At 38.7% G+C, this 26,169-nt stretch overlaps 1 protein-coding gene and 1 long non-coding RNA gene across 6 annotated transcripts; both read left to right on the top strand.

Moving 5' to 3' along the window:
• Positions 1-3,636: 3,636 nt before the first annotated feature.
• On the top strand, positions 3,637-10,204 carry LOC148790063 (uncharacterized). 5 transcript variants are annotated; one of them, XR_016078931.1, is made up of 5 exons: positions 3,637-4,411; positions 5,374-5,477; positions 5,892-6,005; positions 9,251-9,571; positions 9,688-10,204. It is a non-coding gene; the product is annotated as an uncharacterized LOC148790063 (long non-coding RNA). The 5 variants fall into 5 exon arrangements; XR_016078929.1 differs by lacking the exon at positions 5,374-5,477; XR_016078932.1 differs by lacking the exon at positions 5,374-5,477 and having other exon boundaries at positions 3,639-4,411; positions 9,418-9,571.
• Positions 10,205-16,087: 5,883 nt separating this feature from the next.
• On the top strand, positions 16,088-17,344 carry LOC104597713 (glutathione transferase GST 23-like). The gene is made up of 2 exons (XM_010259427.3): positions 16,088-16,636; positions 16,753-17,344. The coding sequence occupies exons 1-2, from the start codon at positions 16,319-16,321 to the stop codon at positions 17,149-17,151; spliced, it is 717 nt and encodes a 238-aa protein (XP_010257729.1). The 5' UTR covers positions 16,088-16,318; the 3' UTR covers positions 17,152-17,344.
• Positions 17,345-26,169: the final 8,825 nt, after the last annotated feature.

Raw genomic sequence — 26,169 nt, 5'->3', positions numbered from 1 at the left:
TTGGTTTGTTACATTAGAGACCCGGATTCGGATCCCACAACTACAACTTCTATTGTTCTTTTTTTATTCTCCCACTTACTCGGTATTACTCGCCCGTGCTGAGCACGGGCGCCCCTCGCTAGTTTATTAAATTATAGCGATACTTTAAGCATTTAATTGGTGGAGTTAACAATAAAAACTACAAATAATTCAGGGAATCAGGGTATTTTAAATAATTAATTTAATTTTTTTCAATCCAAAAATACACGTGGTTTGGTAAGATCCCGGGCTGGTTGTAGCAGATACTTTGCATCAAATTGTGTTTGCACCAGGTTGGGGTGGGATCATACCTCCCAGATTTGTGATAAATTGATGGGGCGCTGTTCCCATGTGCAGCGGGATTCTACTTTCATTCATGGTGTATACATAGTTTTTAGTTGCAAGGAATCCTATCGTCATGGGTTTAAGCGATGGGCTTCCATGGAGAAAAAAAAAAGATTTAATTTGTTTTGCCCTTGAAAAATAACTAAGGCCCCCTTTGGTTTGCAGGAAGAGGGATTTGGAATTGGAATCAGAATGGGTTATTCTGATTCCAGCTGTTTGGTTGGGCAGAATAGGAATCCCATTCTCATTTCTTGAGGGAATGGCTATTTTCTTCCCCTTCCTTGGAAATAAAATCTTATTTCTGCTGATTCCAATTCTTATTCTCATTCCTGTCTAAACCAAATAGACTATGATAATAGATCATTCTGCCTTTTTGACTATTTTCCAACACCTTTTCATGGTTGGCAGCTAGCAATCTAACACCTCCGTCATATAAAATCGGAAGGTTTATTTTATCTTTTCTACTTCAGATTCACCTTCTGCTTCACTGAATGTCACCACCATGTTTTCTAATCTGATCGTTGCTGCCATGTCTTGAAAAGCAGTAAATACCCCCATGTCTTCAAATCTGATTAACGGGGGCCGTTGCCACCAGATTTCGGTGGACTTAGCCATCGTTACTTGAACCTCTCGTACAATAGGCTCGTCAAAAGGATCCCATTGGAATTTGGGAAGCAAATCCTGGGGAATGTCATGCCTGACCTCTTGTTCAACAATCTCTAGGTCAAGTTGAGCAGAGTGGTGTACAAGATGGTATGCCTATCCAGTGATTTCGTTAGCTCTCGAACATTCAAATTGGCTTCCTTCAGTTTCTTCATCTTCCCTACCTATTTGTTAAGCTCTCAGGCCTTCTTCTTCTTCTTCTTCTTCTTCAAGAAGAGCTCTCTCACCTTTACTCTAAGAAGCGAATGAGAGTTATCAAAGTGATAGCAGTTGCACATGAGACCAAGGCAGTTAGAAATTTGAATATGGTGAGCTAACGAACGGGTGGATTTATGCTCCGCATGCATTCCAGATGATGAGCTGAATGGAACTCATAGGTTGAGCGGCCTTAGGCCAGGAACAATAGCAGGCATCATCTTTGGGGATTTGGATGGTATCGGAGTATAGGAAGCACAAAGAAAGAAGAACGGGAGGGGAGCGGAGGAAAGACGATGAATAGTACAAAGTATGAAAATTTTAAATGATTTCATAAATTAAAGAAAACAGTAATTTGGACATTTAATAAATTTTAAACAGCCATATGAGAATAATGTTAACGGAGGGGTATTTGTCTAACGACCAAAGTTTAGGGGGTCTTTATCACAAAAAAAAAGTATAGGGCCCGGTATTTGTCAAAGATCCCATAGTACAAGGGTATCTATGTAATTTACCCTTAAATATATGTGTACCTAATGTGGACCTTAACCGAGAGTCTGAGACCAAGTATAAACACAAAACCTTAGTCCAAGCTTAGAATTTCATAGACAATTTGGGCTGAAATGATCACCCTATATATAATTATCATTAGTTTATATTTCACAAGGTATACTTTCATAAAAATATTTACTTACCCTTTATTTTTTTAGACATAATTATGCATGCTTTATCATTGATCAAGTTTTTTGCTGCATCATAAATTTTGCCAAGAAAAAACTATTTACAGAATGAAGAAATATAAATGCCCATGTAATTAAGGGTGTCAATCGATTAGTTTTGGATTAGATTCAATCCGATCCAAACTTTATCAAATCAGATTTGGATGGTCTGTTATAATTATTGGATTGGGCCAATTCAAAATAAATTGCTCCATATTCTTATTGGTTTGAATTGGACTTAAACCAAATATCCAATAATCCGATCATTTGTCCAATTTGAAACTGACCAGAACTGAAGATAGCATAAAATCACTTTTATAAGTGTTTTTATGAAAAGTACTTTTACGAAAGCACTTTTACAGAAATATTTTTATGAATGTACTTTTGTGGAAGTACTTTTATAAAAGCACTTTTTATGAAAGTAATTTATAAAAGCACTTTTATGAAAGCATTTTTACAAAAGCACTTATAGGAAAGTACTTTTATACAAGTACTTTTATAAAATGACTTATGAAAGTACTTTTATAAAAGGACTTATATGAAAGTACTTTTGTAAAAACACTTCTATGGAAGTACTTTTATGAAAGTACTTTTGTAAAAACACTTCTATGGAAGTACTTTTATGAAAGTACTTCCATTAAAGTGCTTTAAGAAGAGCACTTTTATAAAAAAACAGATAGGAGATGGGTGAATTTGATCTCAGTCAAATCTGCAAATCTGAGTGCGCAGAGATTAGATTCTGTCAAATTTGCAAATCTAATCTCTGTAAAAAACAAAAAACAAATTTGATTAGATTCACACGACGGGCACTAGCACCCTCTACGATTCAGATGAACAGCACCGACATCGGGGTGAAGAAAAGGGTATTGCAGTTATTTTTTCAAAATAGGAACTCTCACGTAGTGTGGCATGTGAACATGTTATAATGGATTGTAACAAAACCCTAATGGTAGGGAAGTAATTAGTGAACTGTCATAAACAATAGGGGTAGTGCAAGACAATAGTTAAACAGTAAGTCAATTAATTAGACAATAAGGGTAGTTTTAAGAAATTTGCTCTAACCCAAAAGATCCATACTTAACAAATCCTTGCCAACAGAAATCCTTGCCATTTCCATCGGCCCTTTCTCCTCCTATGAGTAAAGTAGCAGAAAGTCACTCAATTACTACAACCACTGCTTCTTTATTATATAACATAATTATAATATGTAGGGGTGTCCACGGTTCGATTAACCGAACCATGGGCAATTTTTGCAAACCGAACTGGTATCACCAATTTTTTCATTTCTCCAAACTGAAACTGAACCGGTACCACCGGTTAATCGGTCTGTCAGTTTTGATTTTTGACCAATTCGATTCTTCGGTTTTTTGGTTTTTTATATTTATAATATATATTATATAAATATATGTATAATATTATATTATAAATAATAAATGATATATAATATATTATAAATATTATAAAAAATATATAATATATTTATAAATATAATATATGTATATATTTATATATAATATATAAAAAATATATATAAAATATGCATATAAATATATATAGCGGTCGATTCGATTAACAGGCCGGTTTTTTAAATCCAATCGATACTTCGGTTTTTTAAAAATACCAAACCGAAACCGAACCTATAAATTCGGTTAACCGCAGTTCCGGTTCGATTTTTCGGTTTTTCATGTACAATTAATATGGAGAATCACCATGGAGGGGAGACAGGGAGTGGTCGAGTTGTAAAGAGAATGTCTCTTCAAAACCCAATAGATAGAGCAGCTGCAGACGCGCTTCAAGGACTTTGGAAATTGGATTCCGGTCTTTGGCTTTCTAAGCAGTCATTGCCGGTGGTGGCTGCCGTTGTCACCGCTACCAGCGCAGCGATTGTTACCTTCATGGGCACCCTCACCAACGACGTTTTCTCCTCATTCCTCACTCCTTCCCCTCAACCTATGGCTTCCCTCAAGCAAGCCCGGGTCGGCGGGTTCCAATATCCCACCTCATATTTATCTTTCCTAAAAATTCTCTCCCAGGGACTTTAGTTTAGTTGGATGTCACTTTTTGCTTTTGTTTGTAGGAGAGGTGTGGCTTTCTTTGCTTCTGCTGGTTTGCAGCCCCTCCTTCAGTAGATTATTCATTATTGGATCATATTCAACTTATTCATTTCTCTATAGTTCCAAATTACTGGGTTAATTTTTTTCTTAATTCTATTTTTTGTCTGTGTGCGTCTTTTGGGGTCGGAACGGGCTCCATCAAGCATAGTATCGGGAATTCGGGATGAATGTTAACCATTACCATTTCATCTATCAATCTTTGTAACAAGAAGATTTCAACATATTATCATTTTTTGCCTGGTTTTGATTTTAATGGCTTCCTCTGATACCAGGCTCTTTCCGGGGGTCCCTTGGTAACTTTGCAGTTATGACGAGTGTCAATGCCGGCATATCTTGTGCCATGAAAAGACTTTAAAGGTAAAGAGGATGCCCAGACTAGGTATTTTTGCACTAGGCTTTTTGTCTATTTTTTTTTTCCTTATTACTTCGAAGATTCTTTCCTACTAACTTTCATATGCTTGTTGTTTTATGGGGTATTACTCTCATACCATGTCACCTGGATGGATTTTTTTATTTTTTTTATTTTTTTTATTTTGAATAAACACCATGAATCCTAGGGTAATTCCTTAGGCTCCATTGCAAGCAGCAATCATCTTTTACTAGTACTTGTCTATAATCTTCACAAAGTATATAAACTTCATTTAAAACATAGAAAATCAACATATTCATGAAAAAATAGAAGAAAGAAAAGAAATAAGAAAATTGGTGTTGAGTATAGTTTAGGTTTTGAAGTCTAGGTTTTGAACCTTAACAAATAGTTTACTACAGCATACTATCAATTGAACCTTAACAAATAAGAAAATAATAAAAATAAACTAGTATTTTAACTCACAAACTGAATAGTATAGTTTAGTAATGTTTGTTTCATATGAGCCTGAGATATTGAGTATAGTTTAGGAATTCACAGATCAAGAGGATGAGTTTACAGATGAAGATTGGTGTTGGCAACTAGTTAAGTTTTGCTTTTGTTTTGAGTTGGTCAATGGTTCTTGATTTAATGGGGTCTTGTTCAGGGTTTCTTTCATGGAGTCTGTTTGGGTTTTATTCTGCTTGAGAGGGTAGTTTTCTTTGGCCTGTTTGGGTTTCCTGTGGTTTCTTCTTGCTATAGGTGATATCTTATCACCTTCTGTACTCTTTTTTCTTTAATAAATTTTCGTTTGATTTCAAAAAAAAAAAATGGTATCATGCTTACAAAATATATAATAGTACCATGTACAAAATACCTTGGCAATTAAGCGAGGTGACCCTCCATGGCCCTTGTCACCTAGGCATTACCTTGACAACCATGTGATCGGATTTTTTCTTCTTTGTTACTATAGCCTTTTGACCATGGAGATGCATTGTGAAACTTCTCTATATCAATGTGAGTTGTGGCCCAAGAATATGCATGGTTGGCCTCTTCAGAAGAACAAGGAAATTCTTGGTAACTATCATCTTCACAAGCAGTCTAGTTTATGCATTTATCTGAAACAATATTTGTATCAATGGGAAAAGATAGTGAGGAACCAGTGAATATCCCATCTTTGCAATTTAGCCAATGAAAAGAGCGGCCGTCCTTTACCCAGTATTCTGCTCCACTTGTACAAGCTTTAAAATGTGGGGAAAAAATTAGTATTCAAAACAATGAATGGGATAGTGTATTGGAAAACAAGGAATTTTCATCTGGACAGAAGCAGAATCTAAAATTCTTATTTCTTTATTCTGTGTGTCCTTGAAAGGATTTAACTGAATAGACCTGATGTATGGTAGAACAGAATGTTCCTGAATTCCCATTAAAAATACTGATTAAACGGTTAAAATTGTATGGTGACCTAACTTCTAAGGATTTTTCTTGCAGCAAGGTAGCTGCTTTTGGTTCTGGAGCCATGTTTTCACTGGTCAGTGGCAGGGGGGGGGGTAATTCAAGCAGCTAATGCAATCACATCAGGACTTATGTTTGCTCTTGTTCAAGGTGTCCATCAGGAAGGATTTGTAATATCTAGAAAACTTCCATTAGCTTCAATTATATATTAATTGTCAGAATAGAAAACTCATGTTTAAATTATCAACAAAAAAAAGAAAGAAAGAAAACTCGTGTTTAAATTGTTAAAAAAAAAAGAAAAGAAAACTCATGTTTATTTGCATCTAACTTTCATTTCTATATTCATTATTGTCACTAAGAAATCCATTAGTCATAATGAAATCTGTCATTGCTGGTATGCTTTTTGGCTATAGGAATCTTTTACTCTATATTTCTTTGTATCATTAAATAACATTTCTCCTTATTCTAAACTAGTGTAAGGGTACATGCTATGCATGTGTGCAAGTAAAGGGTAAAGATATAAGATGGATTTATATAATCAAACTTAATTTGTATGACATGCACCAAAACCAAGGCAAGTATGCACTTTAATATAATAGTATAAATATCTAAGACATGACAGTAGAGAGCATTTTGCATACTACCCACACATGTTTGTTCATGTTTTCCACATTTTTCCTTTGTTGATGGTCTTGTCCACATGCTGTGGTGGTAGACATGGCTATCCTAAGAGAATCTGAAGCACATGGTATACAGACAAGCTGTATGCATACACAGCTTGTTTGTGTTTTCTCTTTCTCTAGGACTACAGCTTGGGTTGTGCCAACCAGACTCTAACCAGAAAAAAAAGGGTTGGCTTGCGTTGGTATGAATATTGGGTTATGGTTGGAGATGTTAATTTCACCCTATCCAAACCCAATGTAGTATATTTGTAGTTATGTCTTTTTGTACACATGTATGAATTCTTACATGTATATTTGTGTGTATTTGAGAGAGGAGGAAATAGAAGTATGTTGTGGGTGTATTTGTAAAGTAGAAGTATAGAACCATAGTACCATCATATGATATGTTTGTCAAATGTGGATTTGCATGTCTGTGTGTGTGCATACTTGTGAATGTGGTCGCTAAGGTCTCACTGGAACCCAATTCAACTAACCTGATCTCATGATGAGGTTGGTTTAAGATTCATAATATCAAGCTGGAATATGGCTGGGGGTTTAACACATTGCATTGAGCTAAGGATGACATCAAGCCAACCCAACCCAGCTTGAATTGTAACACTAGATTTCTCCAAAAACTAGACTAGAATAAACTGAAAGAAACTAGCTATTCCTGATTGACTTGTTTTCTTTTTTTTAACATTCATCTGTATGTATTCTTGGTCTTTCCACATATGAGAATTTGAAGATGTTAGAGCAGCTCTAGCTTTCTTGGAAATATTTTGATAGAGGTTCCCTGTATCCATCATTACTAGAAGGTTGCGCCCTTTTCCTAGAATGTCTAATGCACTAAGGCCGGTCAATACTCTGAGAGAAACAGAAAAGAAGATAACTCTATCTCTCTGTCTCTTGTTTTTCTCACCATTTATGTTTTCTCATATTGTCTTTGCACAAGGGCGATTCTTGAATGTTGAGTTGTTGAAGGATGAAGAGGGAGTTCTTTTAAAAACTAAAATGGATTTCCATCTTTAGGGTGTACAAGTTACTATGGTATTAGTGCATGGAGAGAGTGGAATTGAGGACATGTGTGAATTACCATGGCTCACCAAAGCATTATCCCAAGAGTTTGGGTTTTATAAGTGCATCTGTGGAGCTTGATCATTAGTGATTTGTCACTTAAATATTTCTTAAATAAGAGTTATTGAAGGATCTCTCTCATTAGAGGATTGATTGAAGGGATTACTAATTTGAGCTGTTGGCCCATTTCTTTGATGATGGGGAACCTATAAGTAGGATATTAGTTAATTATAATGGGGAATTAGTTCAGTAGTAGCTAAAATGAGGAAGAAGTAAACTTGAGAAACGAAGAAAAAGAGATAAGGTACTATCATACTGCCTTATCAACCAAGGAGAACATGATGTAGCCTCATCACCTAAAATTTGGAGTGCAACTTGGGATGGGAGGTTTTGGGCTAGGCATAACCAAGTCCAACCTTAGCAACTGAACCCTTGGCTTGAACTCTAACTCAATCTAAGTAAAAGTTCAAGCTTGACAGACTGAGCCTAATCTGGCTTAATCCCTGAAAACAACTTTGTCCATGCTTGGGTTGGGTCGGGCCTGGTCAGGTTGGTTAGCTATAGACTTCATATATGGACTAAAGAGATAACATAAGTACTTTGTATTTTCTAATGTTGAACCGATACAACTTAATAAGTTGCGTCAGATTTAAAAAAGCACTTTTGGAGTCCAGTAAGATTATATGTATACATAATACACATACATAGACACATAAGGATTCATGCTTGGTTCAGACTACTTGAGGCCTCAACCAAATGCCAACCTGACCTGTGGTCAGACATTATTTTTCAAGCCTAAGTCTAGCCTATGTCTCAGAAATTCCAGCCAAATCCACACAAAAGCTCAAGTTGGACCGTTAGACCCATTCAAGTTGCATCCTTACCAAAGAAGAAGAATCTCTTTCCTGAATTCAGATTTCTTCCTCACAAAATTGGTCCTCACAGCCCTTGTAGCCATGCATTGGGAACATCTTCCCATGAATATAAGCATTTAAGTACAGACATGTTCCCGACGTGTGGCTGCAAGGGCTGTGAAGTGGGTGTGAGGACCATTTTTGTGAGGAGGAAATCTGGTCTCCTCTTTCCTTGCAAGTTGTAGGGCAAAGTGGGCAAATTTTCACAAAGGAGGAACGAGATTCTAGGGTCTATCTAAGGAGGGGTAGACTGGATATATCCTAACTTTGGTTTTGTTTTTTGGTACAAAGTGGCCGCTTTTGGACTCAAGTCCACATTCTCACACTTGAAGATATATCTTGTTGGACAATTTAATGTATTTGCTCAAGTTTGTGCAGATTTTGTAAATTGTAGAGATTTTCTGACCAGGATATACTGTTTTAATTTCCGGATCTACTTTTGTTTTTGCTTATTTATTTATTTTGTACAACATGGTTTGCTTCTTTCTTTGTTCTAGATCTTGACCTTGAAGGGACTGTCGAGATGGTGCAGGCTATGCCATAAATACATACGTAATGCTTGCATGCACAAACCGACTCCCCCTTATGATGACCTACTTAATAGTTTCATGGGGGCAGTTTTGCCCATCCTGCTTAATAGTTTCATTTTTCACTTTTTCCCTCTAAAATTTAGCATCCCACCCTTTTGGTTCACCTTCTATCCATGGATAAGTTTGATTTAGTAAATATGTTTTCAATAAAATAGGTCAAGGCATGTGGAGTGGTGGAGGGCTTAATTATTTCTATGATGGAGTTGAAACTAATGATTTCCCTTCAATCTTTCTTAAGCCAACTGAACGCTCAATAAAGGTATATAGCAGTTTTGACACTAATCATTTATCCATGCTGAGATAAATTCCAATTTGGTTGCAGCTGGGGCAACAGTTCTCTCAGCCTCCAGCTGAAGATTTATTCCATACCAGGACAAGATCCATGTTGAATTGTTGATAAGCCTTGGCCTTCAGAATTATGAGAATTTCAAGAAAGGCTTGCTGACAGACAGTACCTTGCCTCTGCCAACAGATAGGCAAGTGGGAAGAGATTTTCTTTTAGTTTGCCTTTCCAGCAGTCATAATATTTTATATATCAAATTATAAGAGAAGACAGTGCTAAAGGTCTTTCTCTTATCTTGATCTGTTTCAGTGCTCTCAGAGATGCGACAATCCCTCCTGGACCAAGGCTTCTCATTCTCAACCGCATCCAGAGGTCTGAGAGCTCACCCATATGGAATTTAGGGGTGCAACTTGGCCGGCTTGGTTAGAGCTTCTGTTGAATTTTGAAAGAGCCCAGGCTTGGTTTGATGCAGTGTAAAATTTTCAAGTCGAGTACTTGAGTTGCACCCCTAGTACAATTCCCCCTCCACCCCAAGTTACCTTTCTTGCATCTTACACTAGCAAGCAATGTGTTTTCAGGGGCCTTGAGCTGAGAGAGAGAGAGAGAGAGAGAGAGAGAGAGAGAGAGACTGTGGTTTGCTTCTTGCATCATATGGGTTTGTTGCCGTTAAACCTTATACATGTTTTGTGGGTAGATCCTGAAATTTCCATATAATTTATACTACTTAATAAATTAATAATAACCACTGTGATGACTGGATTGATTTATTTTGAAACCATGCTGTGGCTTCAAAATTTGATTTGTCACATGGTGTTTTGATCTGCAATTACCTTAAAAGGCTCCGACTATGTTTATTAGCTGGAGTCTCAGATTTTTTTTTCCATATTTGTTAGTTGTCATTGCATGTGGAATTAATTAGCATTGGTATTTGTTGGTAAATTTTGCTACTTAATGTATAGGTAGGAGAGGGGTCTCAGGTCTCAACGTCTCGGCAATGAAAGACTAAAATAAAAATCAGACTTATAGAGAGAAAAATCTCTTTCTATATGATACCATAAACTTCAAGTGTGGCTTGGGATTCATGAAGTATAGAGTGCGTAATGGTATATTGGTTGCTCGGATGCCTCTTAGGATGAGTATCTAAAGATGGGATATGGTTGGGGGTCTTGAGCATTGAGATTAGCTACTTGGATTGCTGATTCCTGTTGCTTTTTGTTGGATAATCAAGGAGTACTTTGCATGATGTGGCACACGGGCATTATGACAAGTTCTTATCGTTGAGTTCCTACTTACTTTCCTTGATTGCTCATGTAGCTAAGAAGCTTCCATACAGTCTCAAACTGTAACTCTGGATTTGGATTTGAATTGCTAGGCACCTAATAAAATTTGATGATATCAATTTGGCATTATAATATGTGACAGTTACCAGTTGCCATATAAACATACAAATACATAAAGAAAACCTATGATAACTACAAACATTCATACTTGAACACTTGCAAATGAACTTACAAATATGCTAATGCTAAAGAGAGGAAAAATACATTGTTTTTAGAAAAATTTGTGGTGCAGTTGTGCATCAAAAAGACGTGATTGGTTGAACATGATGGTGTAAGTACATTACTAAATGTGGAAGTAAGAAAAGTGAATTAATATAAAGTAAGCAGATGTTAACATGGTTGAGATCTAAATTTAGCACACGGCCAATATTAGTGAATGCACCGTAGTTAAACTCTTCTTTTTTACGTGTTTGTGTATAAAATGGAAGCACTTTAATAATTGGATGGATTCAGGGAAGGACCAAAGGAAGGTGGTTGGTGCACTTTAGTACTTTAGGTTGGGTAGGGCTTTCAATGGGTCAGGACAAGTTTCGGTGGACCAATTTTGGATGTTCCAAAGATTCCCAACTGACTAGCTATTAGTAAGATTTTCTCATGATGTACAAGTAATATATTGATATTATCAATATTCAAATGTGACAATTTAACACGAGCAGGTTTATTGTTGCCGTGATGGATGGTCACTCAATATCCCTCTAAAAGACGAGGTGTGGGATCAAATGATTCAAATCTGTGTAGCCCCATTCTCCCCATGGTAAGCTCAGTGGACTTTACGTGCGCACCTTGCTCTGTCTCCACCCATGAGCCCCTTGCAATGTCTGTTATTATTGTCAAATTACAGGTTAAAACTAGAGTCTGACCTGATAGTCCTGATTAATAATTGGAATAGTTCTGGGGTCTACTCTGATGCCACTCCAACCCGATTAGTAAGCGATCCATAGGAGGCTTATAGTGGAGCTACAACTTGTTTTGAAGAGGTCCATTTGTGAAGAAAGTGGTGTTAGAAATGCAGGTTTTGGTTGATTATGTTGAACTCGGGTTGGTTGGGACAAGGCTTAGTTGAGTTGAAGTGACTATACAGTATATTAGACTCGGGTTGGCAAACCCTACCTGATGGTTGCGGATGATCTAAGGTAGTTGGCTCCAAGCACCCAAATTCCCACACTTGTTTGTCCCAATCAAGACTTTCGGGGCAGCAAAAAATAGACGTGCCAGATAAGAGATAACTACTACTAGAAAAGGAAAAAAATCCATTAAATTCTATTTTCTACACTCTACTGTTGTAGATTGTAGTAATTCGTCCTACCTTTTTTCATTTTTTACTGTATACCAAATAGATTGATAGATATAGTACTAATGGGAAATGGTAGTGGCCTGGTGGGCAAAAAAGTGCTGGGCCCAACCGATCAAAAAATAATGGGTTGGGCCTAGGGTGTGATCGTCCTTTGAGCCCCGTGCAGGCACATGCATACATAACGTGTACCTACTTGTTTTGACTGTTATGAAACTCTCCATGTCCAATAGAAATATGGGATGAGAGAGATGATAGGGGGCACGTAGATCTATGTTTTTTTTTTCTTTTTTTTCTAATGAAATGAATAGTATCCATTCCTTACCAAAATACTAGCCCATATTGGTATCAGGTCTTCAATTGACTTGGAGAGTTATAAGCTAATGGGTGTGGAGTATTGACCTGTGGCTGTGGTAGCAGAGTAAGAGTTGGACCTAGTGGTAGCTAGAGACAAGAGAAGACAACTGTGTTGTGATGAGATGAGGTAATAAATAAGGCAGGCCTCCTCCCTGTATGGTTTATTAATTAATTGGTCTGACACTGGTAAGATAAATTAATGGGTTGAGAGAATTGAATGTCCTATAAGGAATCAATCACTTTAATGCTTCAAGTGACTTGACTTTGAGACAAAAGATCCCAAAATTCAACTATTGAGAAGTACACTCTTGAGTTTGTTCCATGCTTAATTAATTGCATGAACCATGAGCGGTGAGCCCCTCTCGTTTCTGATTTGTCCAGTCCACACTCCACAGCACAGTGAAGCTTTTTCGTACTTGTTCCTGGAGAAACTGCGCTCGCTCGCGACAAAGGAGAAATCGGATGCTCATCACTCATCAGTACCTTGGATCCAATTCCAGCTTCACCCTTCAAGGGACTAGTATAATATTCCATAACCAAGGAACTAATTTGATTGCGTTTAACGTGATGAACAACCCCATTACTAATGGAGATTTGCTTTGGCATATATAGTCTGCATTCGACTATTCGAGCAATTAAAAGGAAGAAAAAAAGATGAGTACTCTGCACTCTGCACTCTGCAGAGAGAGAGAGATAGAGTCCCTATTCCTTGTTGGAGTGGACCTACTTGAAGCAGTGGCCAAACAGGGACAGCACCTGCATTGTGATGATGTAGTAAAGCAATTATTTACTCAAATTTCTTTCACTTGTAGTTTTACTGATCGAGTGGGTATCCCGTATCGACTGTCGACTGTCGACTGTCGACTGCCGACTGCCGACTGTCGAGTAGAGACACTCACTCAACAGTCACGCTACTGCACATGGTTACAAAGTGTAGTAGTGTACCTTCAATACGAAACTTGACTCTTTAAAAAAGAAGAATGATGAGGCACTAAAATTAATATTACATCAGAATTTTGTCTACGTGATCTCTCCTTTCCTGTACACTCATATTGCTCTTTATTAGTTTATTTGGATGTTTGTGCTTTGGTGGGGTCTGTGCATGCATTATGTTTCCTGCATCTCCAACTTGCCACTCTTCAGCACTAGCTTCTTTCCGCCCCGACTCCCTAATTACAATGTAATGCTGAGGGAGGAATGATCTATATGCACAATATGCCATGGTTTTCAAAACAGGATCGGATTGAACGGTTGACTGGCAAATCCGGGAACTGGTCAGGTAATCGATTCTATTTCACCCTAAAACCATATTTAGCCAAAAAATGTTGATTTGGTCAAGGATCCACTAACCTAGGCGATTGAACCATCGATCCAGACAATGGTTTAAGCCGTTATTTTTTATTTATTTTTTAAGCCAGAATGAGCCATCCGGTTTGAACTGGTCATCAAAACGATTATTTCCTGTCCAATCCGGTTTTTAAAACCACGCAATATACCATAGGAGCTGAGTGAGGGAGATGATAATATGGCTCTCATTTGTTTGTTTTCAACTTCTATTATGTTTTCATTTCTTAAACCCTCCTTTTTTTTTTGTCTCCTACCCCATGCATGGATAGCATCTTTCTTTCCTCCTAAAAAGTCTTCACTCACCCATATGGTATCTATCTCAAGTCTCATTCTCTTTTGTGATTATATCTATATTGGATTTTTCTTTTGTTACTCTCCAGCTAGTATCTTGTAAAAGGAGAGAGATGATTAGATGACACTCCCTATGATTTTCTAAGATGTTTTCAATAACACTTTGGTAAATTTAACTCAAATGTGAGATTGGGGTATGTACTCTCTCCTTTTTCTTACATATTTTATCTCTCTCTCTCTCTCTCTCTAAACCGTTTTTAGTTCATGAAAAGTCTCTCCTCTATCTTTAAGATCTCTTTACACCCTCTCATCCACTCACATCTTTCACCCTTGCACCCTCATCAGAAAATGAGACTACAATAACGTGGGTGGGTCATACGGATCTAAAACGTGTTGTTTTCTACTTAACATTTAACCAAAAATTAGATCTTGGCTAACCAGTTTGTTAGTGAAAAAAAAGCTTGAATTGAATGCTCGTAATAAGAGTTAAGACTTACCACACACAACACAGATACTAGGTACCTTAAAACTCCAAACATCTTAATGGTTCCTTAATACAAACAAGGAATAAAACAACTTATAACCAAAATGGCATATATAAAATCTTCTTAACTAAAGCCAAATAAGTGTTGAATGTGATATCAATTAGATGACTGTGCTCTGTGCACATTTGAACAAGTAATCATTCCCTATATATACTGGGTACAGGATCATTACCTACTTTTTGGATGAACGATCGAGTCTCATCTTATCATGGGCCTCACGTGCACCCTGTTCTGTCCCCACCTACAAAGTAGCATCGATGATGTAAATATACTGTGGAATGTGCATAAATATGCGCCTTTCAGTCCATATCACCATTGGGCATTGGATTCTTCTTCTGCTTGCTTAATTAATGCACTTAAACTTGAGCACTTGGTAGTATTGCTGAAACATAGCCAGAATCAAATGACATAAACCTTCATCTCCATTTTTATATATCCTTGATCCCTCCAGTGGGAGGGACTCATCAGTGCTATCTATCCTCATCCTTTGATTCAACTCAGCTCAACAACGAAAAATCCAACTATATTTTTTGGGGTTATCTAGTGTCATGAATGCTCATTCTCCGATCCACTCTATTTATGTTCACATTGATCTACATTTTATTTGGAATCATCAGACCTTGACTCAGACTCACCATCTTATAAGTGTTGTCCATCTAGGCCTCCCTTAGCTCTTCTAGAGTCCTCAACCACTTGTGCAGATTGTAGATCTCTTCATTGCTTTGGTAGGCATAGCATGGTCATCTACATAAAAAAAGGTCCAACCATTTTAGCAGTCTGCTTTCTGTCATATTCATCTTTTATTTAGGGCTATTCCTATAGATTCCCTTGAATGGACTTATTTGTATATAATGCTTACACCCACTCTAGTTTTGCCAAGCACACGTCTCATTGTCTCAATTGTAACTAATTTAATTTCTACTAACTCATTTTACGGTTGAGTTTTGGAAATAATAATGGCTATTCCTATAGATCTCTTCTTGTTCTATTTTCTCTTCTCTGGAACAAATAAATAATGCTGCATACTGATGTTTGGCTACTGAATACTGATCAAAAGAAAAAGAAAACACCATGGCAGGCAGCACCCATTAAAGGATTGGTCCCAGTTAAAGGACAATATTGGCAAGTCATGGCCCCAGAGGCAAGCTTTTGCCTTGTTTTATTTTGTTATGTACAGGTTCAGCCAATGCAAGATTCCAGATCAATAGTGATTGACAAAGTTGCATGGCCATCCATCAGAGTTAGAATTTTGCATTGCAACATAATAAACAAACAACCATGAGACTATGAGAGTATCACTTGGCTTTATTAAAAGGGTTTTTTTTTTTTTTTATGGGTACAAACAGACTACAGAGTTTTAGGCAGAAGAGCACAGACAAGCTGTCATGCAGACTCAGGCAAGCCTTGTCAAGGAAGGCAATGATATTGGTACTTTCTCTATCGATCCTACTCCTATATATGCACACGGTTAGGGAGGGTATAGGTGTGTCCACTGCCCACTGCATCTGCAAGTCGATCGAGCCGGTTCGAGTCGATTGATTAATTAGTCCATTTTAGCATTTGGGATATCAAGGTCATATACATGATTGTGGAGTGTGGAGCCCACCGCGATCTGTTTGCTTCCCCTCCACTCTCTGGACTCTGGACTCTGGACACTGGTTTCCCTCTCCTTCTTCTGTCTATAAAATGCCAAGAGAGCGTGTGGTGTGGGAACTAGGAAGCAACCCTACTCAGAAAACAGCTCTCTCAGTCTGTGCAGGCAATCAGCAATGGAGGAGTCGGCGGGTGTAAAGCTGTTTGGCTCGTGGGCGAGTTCATACACTCACCGAGTCCAACTGGCTTTGAAGCTCAAAGGCGTGGACTTCGAGTACGTAGAGGAGGATCTCAGCAACAAGAGTCCCTCTCTCTTGCTTTACAACCCGGTATACAAGAAGGTCCCCGTTCTGATCCACGGCGATAACCCGGTGTCCGAGTCTGCCATCATTCTCCAATACATAGATGAGACGTGGAAAGACAACCCCATAATGCCCGACAATCCTTACGAGAGGGCCCTCGTGCGATTCTGGGCTCATTTTGCAGACGACAAGGTAATATTATCTGTATATGTAAGATATTATAAATGATTTAACTTGTTTTTCTTTCTTTTGTTTAATTTGGAAAAGAAAAGAAAAGAAAGCGGGTGTTAATGAATGATGATGTGCAGCTGGGCCCATCGGTGGGGGTAGTTTTCCGGTCGACGGGAGAGGAACAGAAGGCGGCGGTGGAGCAAGTAAACGACAACCTGAAGCTGCTGGAAGAGGAGCTTAAAGAGGGGCAGTTCAAAGGGAGGAGGTTCTTTGGAGGTGATAAGATAGGAATGCTGGATATTGTACTGGGTTGCGGTTCGTATTGGCTTTGGGTGTTGGAAGAAGTTGCAGGGGTGAAGCTGGTTGACTCGGGTACGTTCCCCAGGTTCCATTCGTGGCTTCGGGACTTCGAAGAGCAGCAGGAGGTCAAGGACACCATTCCGGCCACCGATAAATTGCTCGAGTATGCCAAAGGCATTCGCCAGTTCATACTGAATAGTCAAGCAGCTGCAACCCCTCCGCCTCCGGCCCCTTGAATATAATGTATTGTTGAAGAAATTAGAAATAGAAAACCCTCCCTCTGCTCTCTCTGTCTGTCTCCGTCTCTCTCTCTCTCTCTCTAGTAGTTCAATTCTTCTGTGTTTGTCTTTGTCATGATCGATGTTTAAGCTTCACTTGGAAAAAAAGAGCTTCAATCTATATATGGTACCCGTATCATTTACAATTTTACATCGGTGATCACGTACTAAAAGATAGCTTTGTTACAAGAAAACAAAGAGAAAAGGCAACCCCATTAATTTGGGCGCATTATCATTTTTCAATTCATGAAGGGGACGCATCCCCTCTGACGAGAAGACAAATAAATACAACTTGTCCGTCACCAAGGATTTAAACCACAGAAAGACGAAATATAAACAAATGTTTGTGCAAATGTTGAAAGGTAGGGATTTTTTTTTTTTTTTTTTTATATTCTGATCAGCAACAAATGCAGGGATGTCAATTGTCAAATCTTGTACTTTTCATGATCAAATATTCCGTGTCGGATACAAGTCACTTCCCCCCCTACATTCATGCCCAACATTCTTGGGCTGGGCTGCTAAATCTCTCCTTTGTGGAGCGTGCGGGTAGAGTGAGAGCAGAGTATGCCCATGTATCCATTCCAGTCTTAAGGCTTTCTAGTTGTGAAAAATGGCAGAGGCCCAATAGAATACGTACATATTTTATATTTTTAATATAACATACTTAAATTATAGGTCAATAAGCCCAGCCCGAGCTTATACTTTTCAGGCATGAGTTGCGATCAGGAGGGGTTGGGGTGGGCCCGGGTCATAACCCTTATCATTGGTGTTAACCCTGGTCCTTTTTTGGTCCATGGTGTCTAATTTTATTTATAATTTTTTTTCTCTATCTCTCAAGTCTCGTAAAATACATTAAGGGCCCATTTGGTTCGTGGGAATAGGGGTTTAGAATTGGAATGGGTTATATTTCAATTCTAACTGTTTGGTTGGGCAGAATTGAAATCCCATTTTCATTAATAGTGGAATTGAAATCCCATTTTCTCGTTCTAGTTTATTTTAATTCCTGTCTGAACTAAATAGATTATGGGTATGGCCCATTTTAATTCCAATTTTAATGGATTTTGATTTTGATTCTGATTCTGATTATGAATCAAATGGACCCTAATATCTTCATTGAACATTAAAAAAATATATTTTAATTAAAATAATCATTTTATTAGGTGCAAATACAAATAATTAAAGTATTTTTAATTGTTTGTATTTTTCTTTACATGAAAAAAATATAAACAACTAAACTATACGGAAGAATTCATAATTTTGGGTAAAGTTTAGGGAATAGGTGAAAATTTTCAGTAATCTATATAACCAGTTAATTTTAATGGTAAGAGTGATACCACATTTTATAATTAAGTACAGGGCAAATATAATAGGAAACTGCACAAAGACACATAACTATGACTAAAACATTGAAATGTGCCCAGTTGCTCGAGGTGTGAATTCAAACAGAAAATCCAAATATCCAATCAGATTCAGAGTCAGACAGCATTTTCTTGCCCTTAAACCGCAAAAGTGAACACACCTAATACACAAATACCCTGTTTATGTTCTGTGTCACAGTGATTAACGGTTCCTAATTAATCGATCGGGGAGTAGCAGTGATGAACAACTGAGATCAGCTTCATTCAGTGCAAGGCCCGTTCGAACACCGTACGGGCTTTGCACTGACTGAATCCGGTTTCACAGCAACTAAGTTCATAATGTCCCAAGGATACCGCAGCTGACAGTGTCTATTTCGCCTTAACAAAATCATGTGCTCGTCTGCGTGTCCACTAGAGAGATGGTCCAATACAGTACCAGCAGTCGGTGTACAATTTTACATCATGTTGCTGTTAGGGGTGCAGATGGATCCGATTCAAATTCGATCCTATTTTCTTAAATTCGGATAACCCTTTTGTCGGATTGGGTTGGACAATGGATCCGATTGTAAATAGGACCAAATTCGAATCACCTCTATCCAATACAAAATGATCCGATCCAAATATATATGATAAAAATAATTGAAAAAAATATTCATTATGCTTTTTATTTTAATAATTTATTAAAATTTTCAGAATTTGAATTGAATCCGATCAGATTTGTATATTCGACATCTTTAACAAGTTCAAATTTTAATTGTCCTTTATAAGATCCGATCGGATCTAAGATGTGTATTATCAGATTAGATTCAGATAATCCATGCGATCCATTTGCATCCCTAGTGTGTCAGTAGTCCTATTCATGAGTTGGGCGAAGCCAAGTTTTGTCTCCGCCTGACCAAGAAATTGGGTAAAAATATATTTTTTTTCATTTTTATGATTGAGAAAAATGAAGAGGAACAAAGAATAAAGGCTAGTGTTTTAGGCCCGAGTCCAAACTTGTAGACCTAAAATCTTGTCCAAGCCCAACCAAGAACAGGGCAGGCCTGGCCAGCCCGTCTGGCTAATCCTCACATGAACAGATCTATGTGTCAGGTAAAGAAGTATATGAATTTGATAAGTAAACTTTGTAGGAATTACATTGATTATTTTTGTGGGTTTTAAGCAACTTCCCGACCTCACAAACGCCATTGTTACAGTATATATAATGGAATTTGGTGCATCTCTAGATTCTCTACCATTCAATTCTTACTTTCCTTAACCAGGGTACTCTTACCCATAATCTTTACTTTCGAGACATAAGCCAGAACCAGCATCTGCATATGGACGGCAATCATCAAACTGGAACAGACACATCAACAAGCTGCAATCTTATTATCTCTTCTCACTTGCCCAGAAATGGATTAGTCTGCAAAAGAACTCAAGAGTACTTACTGTAATTCTCTGATCACGGCAGTGTTGCATATATGAACTGATTAGACACCTTTAAACCAAAAAGTTTGGCAGCAGCAATTAAGCATACCGAAACCGATTAGTGTCTGTTGGGTGTTGGCCCTGTGCTGTTAAGGAAATCCTTTTTCTCCCCTAATCATCCGTATCTGTTGATATATATACTTTGAACCAATACCAACATCTTGAATCTCAAATCGTGGAAACTTTTACTCTTGCATAGGCAAAATCATGCATTGAGGAGTTTTTTTTTTTTTCAAATATGATACAAATTAAGATATTGAAAATTCAGAGCTCAAGTCTCTGAATTATCGTTTATATTTTAGTGCAGGGCTGTTTTCAGTGATTTACAAGGACTGGTTCAAATGCGGGAAATAATTGAAATGCTGCAACGGCATAGATATACATATGATCGATGCCTTCATTAATATATCCAGAACAAACAAATTTTGAGGATGAATCTCAATAATCTCCATTGCAGGACCAATTTGACGAGTATATGGGGGCATGGTTTTTAAAAACGAACCGGTGATCGAACTGGTCAGGGTTTCGGTTACCGGTTCAAACAGTCCAAGCATTCAACCCAAATGGTCGGTTCGTTTTAACAAAAAAATTAAAAAATTAAAAAACGGTCAAAACCATCCGAACGGTTAATCGACCGGTTCAGCGGTTTACTGAGCAAAATCAATTGTTTTGGAAAAAAAACGGTTTTGGAAGAAAACGGAATTCCTGGTTTTTCTGGTCTGACCATCCAATCCAATCCGATTTTGAAATCATGTATGAGGGTAGTTAAACAATGGACATGTGGCAAATAATAGGGACCCAGACTATGAAGCATGTCCTGTGTCGCCATCAGATCCAGAGACCAGATCTGCTCCTCACACAGGGCGCCTCACAACAACTTCACCGGCACATTCCACTACATTGGAAATATCTCTCTTACTTAAGTGTTATTATTTACAAGAGATGATCCCAATGCATGGTGGGATGTGCCTATGAGATCGTTGTGAGGTACCCTTTGTGAGGAACAGATCCCAATTCTCAGATCAATAGCTCAAAAATTAGTTACTCCCGTTAGAATAACGCTGGGCTAAAACTGTAAATCATGGCCCTTGATGTATTGATGTGAACCCAAATTTTCTACTCAAATGGTGTTTGATATCGATCTAGCTTTTGGGAGAAACGGTGCCAGTTCAGCATTGTAGACGTGTTTAACAAAAAAAAGCTTAAAAATTATTTGGTTGAACCGTTTATTAGAAAAATGACTCATGAAAATCGTATGAACAGTTTATAAAAAACAAATTTGATGTTTTTCATTTTCAAGATCTTTTTTTTCCTGTTTAGGTTATGACACCTAATGGCACTGAGGTGTAAAAAAACATACAAAACGTCATATTTTGTCATGTTTTTTAAAAAAAAAACCGTACAAAACTCTTTCCATATCATATATTTTCTCATTTTATAAATGTCATCGATACCAAACAACCTCTTAATTTCTCTACTCGCACCTATCATTCCAACACGCCCATCAAATTGGTCCTACAATGTAAGCACAGGCTTGCCCTGACCAAAGCCCATCTCCACACTACACACATCTCACAATACAAACAATACAAGATACAGGATGGGGCGAAGTATAACTACAATTCAAGAAGAGGGGGAGGAGAATTGTGGGCAGAAAATCCGATTCCGATGGATGTGGTCCCACAATAAAGCGACATAAAGTGGGGGCATATCAATGCATCTTCATGGTCTTAGCCCAGTGCTACTCCTAGCTGATTGATTAATTTCTCGTGAGATCCATGTAAAGTTTTTTTGGTTAACGATAAGGTTGGCAGGCGATTTCCAGATTCCACATTCCCCAAGGTATTTGTAGCAAGGTGAGAGGTCGGCCATGGAGCTAGGGCCTAAGTAATGGCCTTAATCACCAGTTTATCACGAGGCTAGTCATTGGGCCCCATGCGGCACTCACTGCATGTCGAGTAAGCATATAAAATAAATAAATAGTATTAATAAAAGCAATAAAGATGATACACGAATTAGAAAAATACACTTTTTTATATTGTAATAGATGGCAAACACAAATATACAAGTTTGTGTTAAGGGGATCTTGTGCTTAACTTTTATACGGTTTTAGCACCACTCAACTACCTACATGCCCTTAAAGAGTAGCTTAAGTTTTTGGTGCTTTGACACAAGATTACATTAAAATATTTAAAAATCATACTACATAATTACAACAATGATATGGGCATTCCCCACATACAAAACACGTGTAACCCCGCCCAAGACACACTTGATGGTGCTCTAATGGCATGTTGCAGGCGTGGTGAAGGCACTTGATGGTGCAAAAAAATGGTCACTCGTAACAGTCTCCCCCATTCAATTCAGTTTTCATCCTCGAAGACTTGTTGTTTGCTATGGCTTGAGTCGTGTTTGCACTGTACGGAAATTCATCTATTGTTCCACGAACTTCTTCTCTTCCAAGGCTCGGGCATGAAATTAGGTGGCACGGTTGAGGAGTCTTGCTAAGTTTGGGAATCCTATAGCTTTGTTCTTGGTCAAGACCTTTCCTGGCTATTTCAAGTAAAGACATTAAATGATCTAGCTTTGTTGACGAGAAAGTTGGGGCCAAGTTCAGGTCAAAATGTGGTTTTGGATTGCTGGGGTGTTGGTTCCCATAATGATTTGTCCCCCAAGGATGGCTCCTCACAAGGTTGCTACAAGGGCTGGCTTGATTAATGTGGTGGAAAGGGTACCTAGAAGGATTGGGTGGCACTCGCTCTCCCCGATGATGGTGGTAGTGGAAGTGGCTGTGGCTAGAGATGGCCTTGGGTCTTCCAGGAGTCTTCTATATTGGTTGCTTGTTGTGCTAGTGCAGGAATGGTGTTGGTGGAGACTTTTTCTTGGTGATGACTTTCCAACCTGTTACAATGCAGCTATGAGATACTGGAGTGGGGGTTTTCTTTGTTGGCATGGTGCTGGCTTGGTGGGTGTTTGCTTCTTGGTACCAATGCAAGGTCAAGGGTTGCTTCCCAAGTACCTTGAGTGTTGCTGTCACTACAATCATGCAAGGGGAACACTCGTCTAAGATGAGTAGACTGTCGATGTGCGGCATGAGTGTTGCTTCCGCCTGCGTGAGAAACACCATTCCAAGTTGAGCCATGCCTTCTACTTCCTTGGCCCAAGTTGGCAGCCATGATCCACCCTATTTGTTTAGTGGTGGTCAAGCCAAGTCGTTGTGCCTCAACAAGTGAGATAAAGTTGTGAGTGCCCTTTGTATCCAGTAGGGCTTGAACCGGCCTTTCGTCGAGGGTGATATCCACATATTTTAGCCCCTTGTGGGCTTTGCTAGGCCATTTAGAAGTGATCTCTTTCTTGACTATTGCATTTAAGAGTTGGAGAGTGCCTAGTCTTGGCACTTGTGTAAGTTTCTCCTCATCGCTTTCTTTATTGTCACTGAGTTTGGCAATAAGGGCATTGACCTTCTTTCGCATGGGACAGTCGCTTGTCAATGCATTTCATTGTAGATGAATCAAGGTGTTGGAGGTGTGGTGGATCTCTTAGTGTACTTATAGCCCTAGGAGTTGCTAGCTTCTTGTGGCTTCTTTCCTTGTTGTGGGTAGATTGACCTGTTGGGATATCGCTGCTTTTCTCTAGTGGAAGTTGACCGTAGGTCTCTCCCATGGCAGTTGTTAGCCATTGCTATAAAATATGGTCATCAGACACAACCATGGTAGTTGTTAGCCATATTCTTTGTCGGGCTTCTTTAAATCAACAAGTTGCTCTGTCATAACTATGGCAGTTGCTAGGTCATCCACTCCTCGCCGTTGTAGCTCCAGCTCGGCCCATGGTTCAAAACCATCCATGAAGTTGAACAAGAGATCCTTGTTAGACATATCAGAGATCTCAAGTGTCAAGGTCGATAATTCTTGAACATAATCATGTAGTGATTCTTTTTGCTTTAGGTTCTTCATCTTCCTCCGTACAAGGTACTCAACATTCTCAGGGTAAAATGAGCGCGTGATCTCTTGTTTGAAGTCAGCCAAGGTATTGATGGTGCATGTGTCATAGTCAATGTCCTGACAATACCTACACCACCATAACATGACAATATCATTTAAATACATAGCAGTCATACGTACTTGAATTTGATCATCATAAATGTCAGTGGCAAAGAAATATTGTTCAAGTTTTCACAAGACGTTGTTGAGCTCACAAGCTTCCTGAGCACCCAAATATGGTGTCAGTTGCCGTATGTTGATGGGTATTTGGGTCATAGTAGATGAGGCACAAGAAGAGTTGGCTATTGCCCTTTTTAGGAGTGTCACCTCATCCCTCATCCCTCATCCATCCAGTTGTGCTTGGAACTGGTCCTTCAAGCCTTGAAGGCTGCTTTGGGATGGCCCTTCTTTTGAGTGTTGCAATGTGCCATGGATCTCCCTAAAGGCTCCATTGAATCGTCCTTCTAATTCCACCACCGCATTCTCCACTGTCTCCGTGTTGAGGTGGAGTTAATCAACCTTATCTCGGGCCTCACTTACTGTTGCTTTACAACGTAGGATACGCATGTCCATGCTTGCTAATTGATCCACGGATTTGTCCCACTTGCTTGTTTTGGTTGTGCGGTCCTTTGGGGCTTGATTTTTGGTAGGTTTCTCGATGGGTGCCTCATCAGTGTTGTGGGCTTGATCTAGCCCATGTAGTATGTCATTGACGATGTCGCAATTGCTTTTCATTGTTTGTGCTAAATGTGGGTCAGTCGATATGGTCCAATGTGTGTGGAGGAGCTCTTGCTCCGATATTAACTATCACGATGCTAGTCGTTGGGTCCCTATGCGGCACTCAGTGCGTGTCGAATAAGCCTATGAAATAAAGAAATAGCACAGCAAAGGCAATACAGATGCATGCGAATTAGAAAAAAAACACTTTTGTATTGCAATAGAGATAATAAGCACAAGCACACAAGTTTGTGTCAAGGGGACCTCGTGCTTAACCTTTACACGGTTTTGGCACTACTCACGTACCTATCTCTCCTCAAAAGAGTAGCTTAAGTTTTTTGTGGTCTGACAAAATATTACATCGAAATATTAAAAAGTCATACTGCATAATTACAATAATATTATGGATATTTTCCACGTACTAAACACATGTATAATCCCACCCAACTTGATGGTGCTCTAATGGCATGTCACTAGCATGGTAAAGGCACTTGATGGTACGAAAAAAGTGGTCACTCATCAAAAGTTGTATAATATTTCCTTTCTACAACTCTATCAACTGTAATATTTACTGTCGATGATCGTGAGTTCCACCGTTGGCCTCAGGAGCCATGATACTAAAATTCATGCAAAACTGTGATGGATCAACTCACAAGGAACGGAGTACGAAGATATTCCCGATCTCGAGTCGGTGGGAAGGGAGAGCAACGTGATTCCCTCGATCCGTCCTGCCTGTCTTACGGCGTTGTAGGAGTACGAAGATATTCCATGCAAAACTGTGATGGATCAACTCACAAGGAACGGAATACGAAGATATTCCCAATGCCGTTGAAATGGATGTTACAATCCGATCTCGAGTCGGTGGGAAGGGAGAGCAACGTGATTCCCTCGATCCCTCCTGCCTGTTCTACGGCGTTGTAGGAGTAGAGTTTGACACCATTGTTGACCAATGAAGAAGTCGTTTTATCTCGAATCTTGCAGCAGAGTCCTCTTCTAATTACCAAACTTCGAGGCCTTTTCAACTCAAGTCAAAACTCAAAAGCGAGAACCGAGAAGCTTGCGTTGCAACAGCCGATGCTTAACAATTGTAAGATCCCCGTCATCCTCGCTTCTCGATACTGTCAATGAAGAAAATGTACCCAGTCAAAAACAAGATCATGTTCTAATTACTTGTACTAGTGTACACTTCGAATCGCTAATGGCAGGGCAGCAAAATTAAGGTTGGGCTTGGTTTGTCCCGTCAAGGAATCACAAACCAACGATTCCATGGAGTCATCTAGCAAATAAGGGTCAGACTTATCATTAGAAAATGTATGTGGACTGTGTTTGGGAAAGTATATTTTCCCTACCTCAAACCAAATACAGCCTGAGATTATTGATTTTAATTTCTTTTTAGTTTTAATAATACGTACCCATAACTCTCCCATGCATTATTAGTTGGGCCTACTTAA

This window comes from Nelumbo nucifera, chromosome 7, assembly GCF_055504915.1.
Source record: "Nelumbo nucifera cultivar China Antique chromosome 7, China Antique-T2T, whole genome shotgun sequence".
In the NCBI taxonomy this organism is placed as follows: Eukaryota; Viridiplantae; Streptophyta; class Magnoliopsida; order Proteales; family Nelumbonaceae; genus Nelumbo; species Nelumbo nucifera.
This window is presented reverse-complemented; position numbering and strand designations above follow the sequence as displayed.